This window comes from Merops nubicus, unplaced genomic scaffold, assembly GCF_000691845.1.
Source record: "Merops nubicus isolate BGI_N331 unplaced genomic scaffold, ASM69184v1 scaffold40446, whole genome shotgun sequence".
Classification (NCBI taxonomy): domain Eukaryota; kingdom Metazoa; phylum Chordata; class Aves; order Coraciiformes; family Meropidae; genus Merops; species Merops nubicus.
This window is the reverse complement of record NW_008617875.1, coordinates 1-17,357: the sequence shown is the minus strand read 5'-3', so window position 1 is coordinate 17,357 and position 17,357 is coordinate 1. Positions and strand designations below refer to the sequence as shown.

The 17,357-nt window shown below is 38.7% G+C and overlaps 1 protein-coding gene across 1 annotated transcript in view; it reads right to left on the bottom strand.

Moving 5' to 3' along the window:
- The window catches only part of LOC103775798 (roundabout homolog 2-like), a gene marked incomplete at its 5' end in the record, with an annotated part of 83,489 nt that extends 68,482 nt beyond the window's left edge, over positions 1-15,007 (bottom strand). The window contains 3 exons of the mRNA XM_008943271.1: positions 6,076-6,247; positions 9,023-9,147; positions 14,776-15,007. Of these exons, the coding sequence (XP_008941519.1) occupies positions 6,076-6,247; positions 9,023-9,147; positions 14,776-15,007 (529 nt within the window). The remainder of the gene's footprint in view (positions 1-6,075; positions 6,248-9,022; positions 9,148-14,775) is intronic.
- Positions 15,008-17,357: the final 2,350 nt, after the last annotated feature.

Here is a 17,357-nt window from a genome sequence, read left to right as displayed (position 1 = left end):
GCTAAAGCATATAGTTCTAGGGCCATCACTTTTCTACTTCAAAACTTCCCTTGTCAAAACTAGTTAGTTTTAAAATTAGGAAATGCAGAACACATTTTTTCTGCAAAAACTATGAATATTGATTATATCTATGTTTGATGTAAACTGCCCACATCTGCAGTTTTGAAATTGGTGAAAGAATTATCCATCATTTCCAGTAAAAACATTTATATAGCTCAATCCTTGGACTGTTTTTGCAGTATTACCAAATGCCTGTACGCATGCTGAAGAGCTGAAAGAGCAGCTACTCTACTGAAACAAAAAAGACGCAAATACTATGATTCTCAATTGTGAGTCTATCAAACACATAATGGTAATAGAATATGGCAATAAACCATTGAAATTCAGAGGAAATTATTAGAAGCATTGCAGCGTTATGCCTTGCTGTGAAAATGTATGTATTCCTCTTCTATGTTCAGCAACGGTTAAATTTACCGCTCCCCTCTTTCAACAGAACAGCCCGTGTCAGCACACCCGCTTCGGCCTGAAGCAAACAAACAAGGCTGTTGGCTAAAGCAGATGCGAGGAGTCTGACTCCTCCTGTGGTATCTCCACGGACACCTCTTTGCTGAAGGCACGGCGTTTACAGCAGTCAAGCTCCAGACGAGGATCCCCCCTAGAGGGCCCGTGGGGCTAAGCGTGCCTTCCTTGCTCCGGCCGGGAGGGAGCGCCAGGCCGCAGGCTGCGCTTGGGGCTGGAGGGGGCGGCTGGGGCAGAAAGGCGATGTGCCGTGTCACGTCGCTGCCACGCTGCTGGCGACCGCGGCCATTTCGTTACGCTGCCTCTCTTCCAGCACCATGTCAATGGTTAGTAATGATGACCTTCTGCTTCTGCACACAGACTGCTGAAGCTGCGCTGGAGCTTGGCTTGCTTTCAGTAGTTCTGTGGGAGAAGCAAAACAGGCTTCCCGCAAAGCAAACAGGTCCCACAGAAGGATGCTGACAGACACACCTGCTAATGTATAAAGAGGCAGTACACCGGTACTGGTATCATGTACCAGTCTACACTGGCCGTGCTGGTAAGCTATAGGAACATCAGAGCCTGGTAGCTGCAGCTGTCCTTTCCCACACTTTCCTATTTTGTCTTGCCACTGCCAAAGGCCCCATGGTTTCCAGTCCTAATGCAGTAAGCGAGAATAAAACTCAGTAAGCACCTGAGGTAAGGAAAAGAAAGGAGGCAGCAGTGGCTCCTTTATTGGATTTTCCCCTTTTTTTATGTCCATGGAACCAATCTATAGGTGCACTCCAGTGCTGAAGGTAAAACTAATAGAAAGAGGCACTCTACGGCATGTTCTTCCAGGCACACAATTGATTTTCTAGTAGAAATCAGCATGGGAGTTGATGTTGCTCTAATTGCCATTAACTTTCAGTTAATTTCTGTGCCCTTTGGAGGAGAGGTAAAAGCAGCGGGACGGTGAGGAAACAGGTAATGTCAGTGCTGCTTTGGAGGCAGCCGTGCTGCCATGGAGGGAAGTGCTTCAGGGACACTAGCCTCAGGAGTGGATGCTCTTGATCTCAAGAAAAGAAAAACTGCTTCCTGCTAAAGCCTCCAAAAAAGTCTGGAGATCCCCTTTTCTTTTCCTTAAGGTCAGAAAACAGTCTTTTGAGAATGGAGGATGCGAGAGCAAACTGCAGAGAGCCTGGGGAGAGCTTTCCGTGGACTTTAATGCTCTCCCTCTCTTCTAGGGGAAGGTACAATCTGTCTCCAAATTGCCTTCTAAAGTTTTCAGTCTGGCTGTCTGCTCTTACCCTTCAGTGCCTAGCAATTACAACTGCAAAAGTAATAATTAATTTATATGTCAAAATAACATATGTTTAGTGAATTTGATGACTGCAAAATAAATGGATATGGATGAATGTTGCCCACCGACGTTTGATAAAATTAATATAATTGTTGAGGTCTGGGAAAACAAACAGCATTAATTTTGTATTTCTTTATATGATATTTAAGCAGAAGTAATAAATATGTCATCCCAGGTACCAGTGTGCTATTTCATATACTGCAGGTGTTTCTATAACAATGCTGTCAGTTCAACTAATTAGAGCATAGACAAGGGAAGTGTGCGACCTGTAACGCTCCATTGTTCCTGAAGACAAAAACATAATGAAATATAATGTCTTCCTCCCATTGGAGAGTAATGAAGAACAAAACTAATTTGTTGGACCAAAAATTAATTAGACACATCAGATTCAATTGTACCTATTACCGTGAAAGTTTGCAGCTGTTCCTCATATTATTATGCCAATGATGGAATGTAAGAGTGAACAGGCCAAATGATGAAGAGAAATAATAGCCATATCATTAACCAACATCCCTGTTAGTTCCAATTTTATTTCTGTTTTTTCAAGTGAAATTTTTTAGCACATCAATAGCAAACATAAAAATTTTATTCTTGATTCTCTTTGAGTTTTCCATAAAATCTATCAATGTCCTGCTTTAAGTATAAACACAGGATTCCTGTAACAGTAACACGTTCTCTAACTAAAGAGATAACATACTTCCTACTGCTCCACATTCTCCTGGTTTTATTTTCTGGATTGTCATGGGTCTGTTATCTAGAATCGCTCTGTGAAGTCAGTAGTTGATTATCCATTATGAAAATTAGTTATTTTCAGAACAAACCTTATTCTTGGAAGAACAAAGCCTATATCTAAGAACAACATCTTTCTTTTTATGCACTGGACTCTGTATTTCATGAAAATTAAAGTCATAGTGTTTACTGACACAGCTTAAATCTTCTGCATCAGTGACCTTCTCTCTGCATAATTCAGCATTTCTGTAGTTGCTCATTCTGTTTGCAAGCTGCTAAATAGAATAGCTAAGCACCAGACCATATAGGACTCATTATAATGCAGTCACTCAGTAATGTTTTCCCACTCATAATGATGTTTTTAGGTTTATTCATTAGCTCATTTTTAATACATGTAATTATTTTTTTTAATTACCTAAAAAACTTATTTTCTTATTTTATGTTGTTGATTCTCAGTCAAGAAACATCGAGTGGTACTGACTCAAATTTACCAGAAATGGTATCACTTAAACACTGTTACCTTATCAAGGAAATTTATAGTCTGACAAATAACTGCCAGCAATTCATAAGCAACAGAAAAATGGGACCTAAAGAAAGGAGTGATACAGACCATACTAGTAATAACCACATCCAGCTTTGGGCTCACAAAAGGAAAAGCAGAAATGAGAACAGAAACACAGCCCCAACATAGAAGACTATCATTTACTTTTCATGCAAAGGACACTTAAATGTGCAAAGAAGCCACCAGACAAACTTGTTGGAGCAGCTATTCTGGGATCATTCAAGGAACAAATAAGTATCATTGCAAATTTAATGATAATTAAGTCTCTAAATGCCAAACACCTTTTGTCTTTTGTACTTAATTTGTATCATAAGATCCCTTTCCTCCTTCCTGCAACAATACAGATCTCTCTATATTTAACTTTTGGTTATACTAGTCATTATTTGTAGGGAAAAAGTCAGGATGAAGGGCTGTACCCAGATGTGGGGCTGAGCATTCTGGGAATCATCCAGCAAATCACTTTGGTGCAAGTTTAACAAACAACACACAAGGCTACTCACATGCTTAAAATGCAGCTTACCCAAGTGTTTTGCTGGAACAAGCTCAGTGTGTTTAGTGTCTAGCTAAATGGACAACCTAGCAGAGTAAGAAAAAGAAGTCCTGCTCAAGGCAGACCTGCTGGAGAGCAGTGCAGGGGAAAGGGACCTGGGGGTCCTGGTAGACAACAGGATGACCATGAGCCAGCAATGTGCCCTAGTGGCCAAGAAGGCCAATGGCATCCTGGGGTGCATTAGAAAGGGTGTGGTTAGTCAGTCAAGAGAGGTTCTCCTCCCCCTCTATTCTGCATTGGTGAGGCCCCATCTGGAATATTGTGTCCAGTTCTGGGCCCCTCAGTTCAAGAAGGACAGGGAGCTGCTGGAGAGAGTCCAGCGTAGGGCTACAAAGATGATTAGGGGAGTGGAGCATCTCCCTTAGGAGGAAAGGCTGAGGGAGCTGGGTCTCTTTAGCCTGGAGAAAAGGAGACTGAGGGGTGATCTCATCAATGTTTACAAATATGTAAAGGGTGAGTGTCAGGAAGATGGAATTAAGCTTTTTTCAGTGATGACCTGTGATAGGACACGGGGTAATGGGTGCAAATTGGAGCATAGGAGGTTCAAGGTGAATATCAGGAAAAATTTTTTTACTGTGAGGGTGACGGAGCACTGGAACAGGCTGCCCAGAGAGGTTGTGGAGTCTCCTTCACTGGAGACATTCAAAACCCACCTGGACGCCTTCCTGTGTGATGTACTCTAGGTGACCCTGCTCTGGCAGGGGGGTTGGACTAGATGATCTTTCGAGGTCCCTTCCAACCCCTATGATTCTATGATTCTATGAAAGCTATCCTGGGCTCAGCTAGGTTAGGGTTAATTTTCACAAGAAGCTGGGAGGGGCCACAGCCAGCATGCTGAACTGAACCAGCCAATGAGATATTTGATACCATACTGATGTCATGCCCAGTTTATAAGGGGGAAGGCAGTTGGGGGAAAGGTGCATGATTTGAGTGCCCTACAGCCAAGGGCTAGGGCGAGTGGCAGCTGGGGCAGTGAGCAGTCATGTTGTATACCACGCATTTTATGTATTATTTCATTAGTATTATTGTTATTACTGTTGTTTCTTTTCTCTTTGTGTTTATCTGTTAACGTGTCATTGTCTCAGCCCATAGGGTTTTACCTTTTTCTCCCAAATCTCCTTCCCTTCCCATGGTGGTTAGGTGGAAGAGGAGGTGTGAGTGAGCGGCTTTGTGGTGCTCGGTTGCTGGCTGGGGTTGAACCATGACAAAAGCAAATGCAATGACAGACACATCTCACAAAGTCTTGTGAGATGATGAATCCAAAATTCAGACCTATTAGATGACAAGTTTCTTGCATTTTCAAAATTCAATTTCCTGCTTTCATTTCTGGAATACTTTTTTCCCCACTTTTCTTTGGTATTTCTGTGCCTGCCTTTTTCTGAAAACAGTGCTACCTTCACCTTCACTCTTATATTTCCTTCTCCAGTGCCAATATAGTCAAAGCTGAAGTATCCTGATTTCTGTTTTGATGCACAAGGAACCTGAATATCACTAAGCATTTAAGACACACGTAGGGCACAGCCTTTTCTAAAGGTCTACACATAAGAGGGTAGTCCATATTTGGGACATTGTGTTGACAATATTTACTAGAAAGAAAAGATTTAATAACAACAGACGACACAAACAAATAAAAGCCCATTTAAGTAATAACTAAATTAGATCATGCAGACAAAAGCAACTGTGTTATGCAGTCAAAAGAAGTGCTGCTCTGCACAGCTCAATTCAGTTTTGATAAATATGGTTACTTCTATTCCTGCCCTTCCCTTATTGCTCCTGCCTTTTTATTTTGTACTTGAGAAGAATTTCAGAAGAAAAAGATTCTGTTTCCCTCAGGTCAGGAAATTAATTCAGCATGGAATGTAAAGAAACAGTCATTTCAATGGCAAGGATGATAATACTACCTCTGGTCTCAGTTTGGACTAGAGGCCACTTATTCTTTGGCAGAGGAAGCTTGTCTGGTTATGATACCTGAGAAACACTGATTACAAAATGCTCAGATGATCAACTGTAAATAGTGTTTAGGGCACCAATGGTCTAAGTGAGGTAGTATTACAGTCATCTGAACAGAAGGAAAAGGGAGCACAAGCTGTTAGTTCTATAAATGTGTTGACCTGCAGAAATGGTAAATTAATTTTAAAAAATATCAAATCAGTTTCACCAGATAATCTGCATATTCTCATATGTCTTGGGAACGTATTTGCCTCCACTGGCTGCAAGAACTATGTACAAAGAGATAATAAACATCAGCATGCAGTGGGATGTTAAAAACTAAGTAGCTCTACCCAAATCTCGTCCTTTGCTCCATGGATTTTTATGCTTCCAGAAGTGATTTACGAAAACACATCTGAAAGTCAAACCAGGCAAAACCAAACAACAAAATACACAATCACTTACCAATTATTATGGGTTGTGGCTCACTTTTGACTCCCACACCTGCACTGGTACTTGCAGCAACTTCCACACGGTACTGGATCCCTGGATATAGGCCACCTATTACTACAGACCGAATGGCTGCATCTACTGTTTTGTTGATATGAAATCGGGTCTCATTACCAAGGCACCAGATCTGGGACAAAAGTTGACATGTTAAAAAATACGAAATTCTTCATACTCATAAACAATTGTGCATGGATATGACATATCTAGGTAGTACATGACAATCACCTATTTTGGATTACTTAACAATGTTACTGTCCAGGAGTAGCTGGAATTGGGATGATTTAGCTCAGCAAATTATCCCAGATTAGCCCAGGACCAAGACAGTCGCAAAGGCTGCTTGCAGATACCTCTCTGGTCTCTGGCTCTCCACAGAGTGTGGTTACAGTTCACCAAAGCACAGACCAGAATCATCCAAGTAAAAAAGAGGTGTTATACATTAATTGAAATCCTGTTCAGTAATATGATCGTCACCAAACCTTTCTTAAAATTCCCACATTCTTGATTTCCCACTGAATACCAAAAGGACACAAAATAACACAAGCACAGCACTTCTCAAAGTACTAAAAGAGAAAGAATTTTCAAACTCCTTTTCAGCTTCCTTTCACTGCACAACAGGGATATGTGAAATTTCTGAAATGGAATAAACAATACAAACTCACTTTTTACTGATGCTTTTGTGATTACCTACATTGTTTAGGAATCCAGATATCAGTTCCTGATTCAATTAATCTCTAATTAAACTGAAAAAACACTCTATAATAACAATTGGCATTTTGTAATGAGAATGATCCATGGTTTCAGAATGCTATTTATCTTGCATTTTTCTGTAAGCTTTTACCAAGAAGTCTCAAAACTAAGACTGTTTAAGGATTCTCAGTTAATTCTTCAGTTAATGTTATCTGCATGTATTGCTCCTATATTATCCAAGAGAGCATTTACTACCACTCAAGGAAATCAATGGATAAAGATTACATCATTACAATATGTACAATACATAACAGAAGAAATCGCTATTGGTGGAACCACTATTAACAACTACCTGATGTGTCTAAGCAACAGCAATGCTCTCTTTACCATTATTTTTGACCCTGCTCAGTGTTTTATTTTACTATATCTTTCTTCTGTGAAACACTGAGGAAGATTTGGAGGGCAAAAGAAGCCCTTGTTCTAAGATCAAGTAGATCTTATCTGCAGGCCAGAATGCATTAGGGTGAGAAACCATTGCATTCATTCTTTCATTCCTTGTCTGCCCTGGTCTTAGGTTACAGCAGCTATGAGATTCCCCTAATTAAAGGCATTTAATTTCTAAATTAATTTACAGGCACTCTGATGCTTGAAGTATAATCAACATATCTACATTCAATTTGTTAGAAAATGTACTGTGAAACCTCAGCAGTCACTCTATACTCAAGGAAGTATTAGACTCTTCGCACTACATGCGCTGTAGCCAGCTCACTAACCAGGCAGCCACCTAATCTAACCTAACACAGAAGGGAGGCAATAGGTAGTGACTCCAGCTGTTTTTATAAACAGCCCAGAGGTCTGAGCACTCACCTGGAACATGGCTTTTATTAACCAGCAGCCCACTTTGTTTCATATCTACGTATTTTGTGGTTTAGGAGTGTGCTTTGCTTATCTGCCTATAATCCCTTGATGGTTAGTATTGACTTATACTGGAGTCAGTATCAAGATTAATTAAGCCAAAAGATAATTATTAATTGATATGAAAAAGAGATCAATAAAACACTGGGATTAATAAATCTTGATATTGACTAAAAGCAAAACAAAAGAAGTGCTATGCTAAACATAAATATTGTGAGCATTTACTGCATCCCTCTGACCAAGAAAAAAGATGGAAGAGGTTGAACCATTAGTTCACTTAAAAGTCAGGCGCTTTCTCCCTTCTTGATGTTGTGTTCCCCCAAGACACAGCAGGGAAAAAAAAATTACATATTTTTGTGTGAAATAAGCTTCATCCATCACTTCCACCCTTTGTGGGACTGTCAAGAAATCTGCCCTGCCCTAATTCAATTAAAATTTCACAATAGGTATACAATCAAGCCACAGCAAAGTTTTTTAATGAACATTTGGTTCCCTGGTTATAAGCCTGTGACAATGCTGAACATTGCCCAATCATCTTCTCCATAGTCCTCTACCTCAATAACGCGCTGTAGTTTTCCTGTGTTGTGAAAATATCCATTTGTAAAAGTGAGCTTAGTGGGGAATTAGACGCTACAAACCAAAAAAAGATGATACATAAGGAGCAGATATTTTGAGCCATAATTGCAACAAAGAAGGAGAAAACACAACCAATGCAGACAACTCTCATATAACAAACCTTGTATATAGTAGTGGTGTGCAACCTGTTCATCAGAGCAGACAACCTAGCACTTTAAGTTGTGAATCTTGACAGAGAGAGTCCTCAGAAGAAGTCTTGTATTCTCCCAGAGCCACAGGCCTTGACTTTGACCTTGAAGTGTTTGGATTAGCATTTTTGAAGGGGAAACAAGTATCTTTCCTGCCAGCTTTTCTGCCAGACTGACGGCACTCTTAAGACAGTGACTTCACTGCCTATCTTGAGAGTGCAGAAACCCATTACAAAAAAAATGCTGCTTCTCATTCCACAGCAGAGAAAAGAAAATGAAGCACTGCAAATGAGCTGGCAATTACAGCTCCCTTCCAGATCTAGCTTATGGTATTTTTGCTTTAATATAACAGTAGTAATGCTTTAAATAAAAAACAAAACCCAAACCAAAACATAAGCATTCCTCTTTCTCCATATAATTATATGGGCAGCTGTAAATGCTGTCAGAATCTAAATCCATAAACAGAGCTATTGTTCTGTAATTCAAGCAGGCTGTTTCCTTGAACACTCAACCCTCCTACTAGACATCATTTCTACCTTATACTCCTGGATGACTCCATTTTGGTGATCTGGAGGGGGAGGATCCCAGGAGATGCTGATGCTTGTGCTGTTGTGATTTCCAACTGTCAGTACAGTAACAGACTGAGGAGGAGCACTTGGAGCTACACCAAAGAGAGGGAACAAACAGAAAAAAAGACATTAATCCATTTGCTAGAGCATGAATTTTGCTGAAACAGTGTAAGAGCAAGCAGACAGCATACAAGGCTCACACTCCCTGCAGACCTAGGTATGCACATTTTGTTAGGCTCTGACAATTTTGAAAAATGCCTTTCTGAAGAGAAGCACAGCACTGAATGACAATGTGGAATTTGTGGCAATGGAGAATCAATACGCATCACTCCTCATTTATTTATATTTAGCATTTCTTAAGTTTGCATTGGAATTATTCTCATGCTTGTATTTGTTTTCCATAATATGTATGGATAGCTATGGATATATCAAATAAGTCACAATGTGAGGCTGCTTCACCTGGCCTGAAAAGTGTTTTGATTTCTCTTTCCCCACATGGTCCAATAATCATATGAGCAGCAGACATTGAAGGTTCTCTCTTTGTTTCCTATTTGCTCTCCAGGAAGACATTAACATTAGGTTTAAATATAAAACCTTGCAACTCCTAGATAGAAAAGGGTTTAAAGTGTTTGGGGTTTTCCATTAAATGTCAGCGAACAGGGGAGGTGCTAAATTAGCTCAGGTGTATACTTATGGCCTCTTTTCCCTAGGCAAATTGCTTTCTCTTCAGAGCCTTGTTCAGTTCAACCATTCGCAGCTGTTTGGCTGCCCCCTGTGTATCAAGGCCACATCTACAAGATGATTGCTCTCCAGCCCTGCTACGTTGGGTAGAAATGTGAAAAAAGGAGAAAAATCATAGCTGTTAGCCATGACAGCTATGCTGGTAAAGCCCCTCTTGCAGCTACACCAGCATCAGGGGGGTTTTGTTGGCTCAGGACGCATTTGGGAAGTGGCAGTTCTGCTGGGGAAGAGTCCCCTCTGTAAGCATCTGCTGCATCTCCACGTGGGAGCTCTCCCACCACAGCTATAGCTGCCATGGCAGAGGGCTGTGGCCTCTGTCCCTCCTCAGCCACTGAAACTTCTTGAGCACCCCCCACCCCTTACTTCTAGGCAAGTGTTGAAACTCCATCACAGTGGCAACCTAAGTCACCAAAGTTAAGCGTATTGTAATAAGGTATAGTCCCTGGGGAAAAAAGTACTGATACCAGCTGCACTTTACTGGTCCTAGGATCCATCTAATCAATTTATCCCAGTCCATCTATCCAGTCTTTAACAAAACTAATAGAAAGAGAATAGGGAAGTAGGAACTAATAAAGCAAGTATACAGTGATATCGCTCCAGGACAACTTCCAGTTCACAGAAGCCAGTTACTTAGACATTTTGTCTTTGTGTTTAATAACTCCTTACCGATTTTCTTCTTCCATGTGTTTGTCATTGTCTTTAATATGATCTTAAAATATCTAATATGAATTATGGAACCTGATTTTGAAGACTTACAGCAGACCTCGTACCAGAATCTAAAATATTTATCACTCAAGCTGTCCCAGTTTCAAATCTAGATAGACCTCTGTTTTTGGGCTTCTTTCATAGTGTCACAGCTCCTTGACTCTAGTCCCATGGTCTAGAGCATTCCTATCCAGAGAGGACTCCTTCACTGCTAAGCTGTCTGGCAACAGGACTCTAGTCTCATCCTTAACAGATATCCCTGGATGCATGAATAAACTTGGACCATGCTTCTCGGAAAAGCAAAGAGCCACTGGCATTTTTGTGTTAAAGTCTGGCAGACTTAACACAACTAGACACAGACACAGACATCAGGAATATTCAAGTCTCTTCAGTCAATTCAGGTTTCCTTATTGGTCCCTCTGGCCTCTTTGAGACTGGCTATGCATGCTCCTCAGAATTTGACCTGGCAAGGCTCAGGGAGCTGAGCTCAAATCCTTACCCTGATAACTCTCAAGAGTTGGAGTAGCCTGTTGCAGGAATCACAAAACTTAAAACCAGGGTATCAGAGGAGAGGATAAGAGACCATACAACATTACATCAGGAAAAAAAAAAAAAAAAGATGAAAAATGACATATGTATTACTGTCCTGTGAGGCTGCACATTTTGATAACTATATTTTCAGATCCTAGTTTAACTGGAAAGCAAGCAGTGCTTGGGAGAGTCCTTGTGACCTTGGATGATGCAGAGAAACAGCGCACTGGAAGGGAGAAAAGGAACTGTTTTGTGCACAATTTGTCTCTTAGCCAGCTCAAGCGAAGCACGGAAAGGTGGCCTTGGGCTACTCCTTGCAATTGTGTTACATGTAAAATAGGTGAAGTTAAGAGTTGCATTGTGTATTTTATGGCAAAGGAAATAATGTGCCACGCAATAAAAAAATTAGCATTTTAAAATTTAGTATTTTAAAAGTCTTCAAGTTATTCAGTAACAACAGAACCATGAATAAAGTTATGTGTGCGACATTCACTAGAACGACATTTTTCATGAATAGTAAAATTAGCAAAGCTTGACACTATATAACTCAGTTTTGGTTTTAAGTACAATGGAAAAACTTGCTGAAATGTATTTACTTTCATCTACAAACACAAAGGGCATTCAGAAATAAAATGTCTTATATACACAGAGACAGAGAGAGAGAGATGAGCGAGTAAATCCTAAAGAAATGTAAGTGAATATTGTACTCTAACATTTAAAGTAAAACATTTCATTTGTCTATGCATTTGAACTGCATAAATATTCTAGTTAATACTCTACCAGTGTGTGCTGGGATTTTTTTTTTTTGAGGCTATATGGTAAGTTTGAAGCAAAATTAAAATTGCAGCTGATGAATACAGCTGAAAGCATCATTTTAAGAGCTGCACTAAGGCAAGAAGGAATTGACAGACAGCAGCTGATAAAAACTAAACAGACTTCCATTACCAACTGTTATATTTTTGTGGGCACACACAATATGCAGAATAAATATAACTCCAAAAGAGATTTAAAACTGTGCATGTAATTGAAAAAAAATCATCTATCTCTAGAGCAAGTTGGAAAGAAATAGTGAAAACTATACAATAAAATATTTTATGTACCTCCTTTTCCTAAGTGTGTACACATATATGTACATAACAGTTCTGCTTCCTTTCTGATAATATCACTCTGTAAGCTGGCAACATGATATAAATTAAGCCACTCACCTGACACTGCTGAAGTTATTAAATAGATCACATTGAAAAATAACATTTTAAAAACTGCTTTCTCATTTCCCTTGCTGCTGGCTTGTGGAGAACACCTTGCCTGCTTCTTGACAGGTCAATTATTCCAGTGCTCAGCTTCTTCTTACAGATATGAAAGAACCCAAATCACTGCTCATCTTTTCCAGACGCAGCCAAACAGAATTCCATTTGTTACTTTCACAAGGCCAAAGAGGCAGGAGATGGATGGATACTGAACTGTGACAAATGTCTGATCTAGAGGAAAAGTCTAACTGCAGTAAAATTGATTTTTTGAGGTAGGCCTCAGAAGTAACACTGCATGTAAAATTCAATCCAGCAGAAACCTGCCACTACCTTTTGGTTGTATTTTGCCTTTACCAGGGCTATTTGCTTTGAATTTGCAAAAAACTTCCAACGTGCTTATCGCTCTTCCAAATTATTTTCTAAAAATAGCATAGCTGACATTTTTTAAAAGTCAAGCCTAAAAAAGTTCATTTTCGAAATGGAATCACAGGCAACACAGCAAGTGGGATAACTTTAAATAGACTGCCATCTTTCCTCATTGGATGGGAAACAAGCCACTGTCATTAAACATTTAGTTGATGTTATTTTGAAATACATGAACATCAATATAATTACAAACATAATGTGAGGAATTAAAGGAAATATCTATAGCATTGCATCTACCAAATGTCTTAATTTTCACATTGAAGTACTTAATTCTATCACCCAGGGTACAGGAATGATTATTTACAGGGGCTGACATTTCTCTGATGATCATACGTGTTACAGCTTTATGGTTTTTTGAGAGAGATACTTGTAAACAGACTCCTTGAATGTTATATTAATCTACAAAGTGGATCCTAGGCTGTGAGTTATACATATCTGTAAGCAACAGAAATGTTTTAAATCTTCACTATATGTGAAGTTATTCCACATGAACGAAGTGGCCTTTAAAGTAGGAAATTACCTGACAGGCTCTGCTGGCAGCTGAGATTTATAAAAGAAAATGTCATTCCTCAAGTATTTCATAGAAGTAGACAGGAGGTACAAAATTCTCTCTCTTTTTCAGCAATTCTTCATTTACTTTCACCAAGAGAGAGTTAGACAAGCTAAATAAACAAGCAAAACCAACTGAAACTGGAGAAGAAGAAAACCGGCTAGTGAGAGGTCAAAATCCTACATTTTAACTCTAGAAAAGCAATTTCACCTCTAGAAAGCTTTTTTCTTTTTAAATGCTGCAAAGATATTCTTTACCAGCTGATGTAGGCTTTATAGTCTGAACAAAGAAATAGGAACCACGAATTGCCAAGTTCTAAATCACACTTGAACAATGCCTTCCTATGTGCTCTTCTAAATGTTGCAAGACACTGAATTTTCTCATCTATAAAGTACGACAGCCAACCATGCTATCTTCAAGGATTACTTACTTGTTGGGTAATAATCATAAGAAATCAAAGAGAAAAGTGAGCAATAAGTGAGTGCATTTTAAAATTAAAAAGTACTTTGCAATCAGCATTAAATTAAACCTCAGGAGACTACTGTATGTATTAAGATGCATCTTCAATAGGAAGGAAAGAGTACACTCAAAACCCATCAAAACCATATAAGCATTTTGAAAGTTCACCAATATTTCTTTCCCTTGCTTTGAAAGAAATCAATGAAACTGAGAGAAGATGAACCCTCATTGCTAGGATCATCCTTCTGCTTTTACAAGGAGAGATTCTCCAGGCAAAGGTTGTATTAAGTAGAAAGACATGTTTCTTGTACATTTCTAGGAGAAAAAGATAAACATTACTTATATCTCATTTCACTCCCTCTACTTTTCCATAAAAAAAAAAAAACAAACTGTACTGGAGTGCATATGTTTTAATAAAACTCTATACCATGCCACATGTGATAGATATAAATGCTTGCTCATCTCAGTAGCGTGAACCATCTCCTACATCTGCATCCTGCGTGTTTCTCAGAGGCTGAAAAGGTACTTAAGGAAACGCTCCAAAGGACTAAATAGGGAAGTTTCATAAATGGTGTGCTAACAGAAACAATAAAATGGCATGCCCTTGAGACTGGAGCCCCTTCAGACTATTAATAATATCTGTCCTTCACTAGTCCCCATTTCCCAACTAAACTCTTTATCTACATTATTACCTGTTCAGAAAGACGTGCTTAATATCAAACACTCATCTCTAAAAGGTTTCATTTATTAATTGTATTTTCAAAGTGCAGACCAAAGTATTTTAAAAGAATGGCTGCAGTGCACACTTTTTGAAAGAACCAAAGCCACTTGTACGTTAGAAGGACATATCAGCCAGAAGAGCACAGGACTGGTGCAGTGCTTTCTCATGGAATATTTACAGCACAAAACTGAATATTACATTGAATTCTAATACCATTTCTATATCTAACAAACATATGGCAGAAAGAGAGCTGAGTATACACATAGATATGATAACCACTCTTGGTTTCTCCTCCAGTGCTAGTATGGAAGCCTGTTGCTTTTCCGATCATTTTACTTACCTTCCTCTGTGGTACGAGCAGACTTGGATTCACTGTCCATTCCTTGGAATTCATTGAAATAAGGGCGAACCTTAATTTCATAAGTGACCCCCTTTTTCAAGTTGACAAGGACAGCACTACGTTCAGTTGGGACTTTGACCTCCAAATTCTGCCACACAGCTGGAGAAGGCAGGCCAGACATTTGTCGATACATTACACGGTAGCCCTGGATAAACTGCGACTGGCGGTCAACCTAGAAATGGCATTAAATAATATGTAAATAACCATATTAAAGTAAAAAAAAATGTATGAAAAGAATACAAAACATTTCCTAGTATATTTTTTCTGCATTTAAAAGAGAAAATTAACAGTTCTTTCAGATTCTGAATTTAAAAATTAACCTGACTTCTTGTAAGTGACTGTTGATTGTCTACAAAGAACTTTTTCTCACATTATTTGCTATAGAAGACTTCTTTCTATTCGACTTTCTCCAGCTCTATGTATCATGACAAATACCACCTTAAATTGTAAAACAAGGCACCACCCCTACCACAAATCATGAAAAGAGAACTTTGGCATAATGCTGACTGGATGTAAACTTACTAAGTACATCTTGGTTACTGATCTGCAGAAACAGGAGAAGAGAAGAAAAACAAATTCTCAGAAAAGGCCAAGTCTTTGAAGATACTCTACATGCTTTCATTTAGTCCATTACTTGGCTTACAGCTCATCTTTTCATGAGATGCTTCAGAAAGTAAAATAAACACGAGAGATTCAGAGAAAACAACTTCCAAGGACATGTGCTGTGTCTTGCATTCACAATCCAAACAGCCTCTTTGCATCCTGTGGTTGTGATGCTCTCAGGCCATCAGATGGAGATGGAATGTCTGGTTTGGTTTATATTTTATACGTTGCTAGGCAAACACAATTTAAGACTGGGCCACACATAGAACTTTAGCAATTCTAACCTATCATAGTATAAATAGAATTTTTATCCAAAGGAGAAAACTAAAATGTGTTTTATCTTGGAGAGATTGCATGTATTTTTTTCTCTTGGGGTAAAAAAAAAAGGCACAAAACAATGATTCAAGTAATTACAATGTTTGCATAAATTTTGTCTGAAAAAACAATCAAAACAATTTGACAGATAAAACCAAACCAAATCCAGCTGCTTCTTTAGCAATCAAATAAAGAGCCAAAGGAAGTGCAGCACAAATAAGGCTATACAACTAGCTGTTGGTAAATCGCTTGGTTATAACTAAGACTCAACAAGTAGGATTTCTATACTGTTCTTGACAATTTGTTAGCTCAAAGATATTTCAGAATTAGAGATACATCTGTTTGACTTCTCTTCAGAATAAATGAGTTTAAGGCTGAAAACACTAACCAGAGTCTATTACACTTCTCCTAGAATATTGTTAGAGTTTGTTGAGGCACTCAGAGGGGACACAGATTCTTAGACATTAAAAAGCAGGGCAAGCAAGGAGAAAGCTTTATTTACGAGAGCAAAGCAGAAATGTCTTTCATCAAAACTGTCACTGTTAAAAACCTTGCAACATATGTTACAACAACATTAAGCTTGCATTTTATAAACTTCTCTACATTCACTTTAAGTGAATTTATGCACTGAAAGAGGGATATAACTCACAATAATAGCTTGTTAATACCGAAAGAATCAAGCTGTGTTTTTAAGAAGAACATTAAGCAGCTGTTTCCAGATGAAGGGAGTCTGTAAATTAGAGTAACTTGTTTTTATCCATGTTTGACTTTGATTAACTAAATGTTTTATGGATATAAAGACTTTATGAACCTCATGTTTACTACAAATTCAGCAAGAATAACGCTTTCATGCACTTTGTAATATAGATTCTCAGTCTAAATTACAATATAAGCCTATGATGTGTAATAATCGAACACTGAGTTTGATTCCTGCCTAACTTCTGAGTTAGAAGCTATACTGAAAAAACAGCACAGCTTTGTTAGAACTTTCCATTTTGTCTTTGCTGTGCTTTGAAGATCTACTGACTGCTGCCTAGTGGAGAATATCTGAAAACTCAGAATTGACTAGGCTGAACAGGAACAGTGCACTGTTAAACAATGTTGTGAAAACTGTTTTGTACTGCATGGTGCAAACAGAAATGCACCCACCTGCTCACTGAGAACTGGACTCCTATAGTATACCTATATTATACTCATTTTGAGTCCATCACAATTCTGTATCTACTTAGATATAGGTAATATACAAATTATTCATACAGCTCTTTTCCTTCTAGACTTCTAACTGCCTAACCTAAAAGACTAAACAATACAAGGAATATGAAGACAGAATGCAGTAGTACAATAAGGCTGTCATGCAGATGGGTACTATAAGCTAGCTTGATTTGGGGCTCACACAAGTTTCATAGAGCTTTCGATTAGAATTTGACTACAACAGGGCTGAGTGATCTGAGCAAATTTCAGATTATTTACAACAAAACCATTGCTCAGGATCAGGGAGGGTACTTACAAAAGAATATATTATGCATTTTGAATGTTGTCTCTAAACAACCAGTTGCCTTCAGTATCAAGGAGAGGATACGAGGTTCAACAAGGCCAAATGCAAG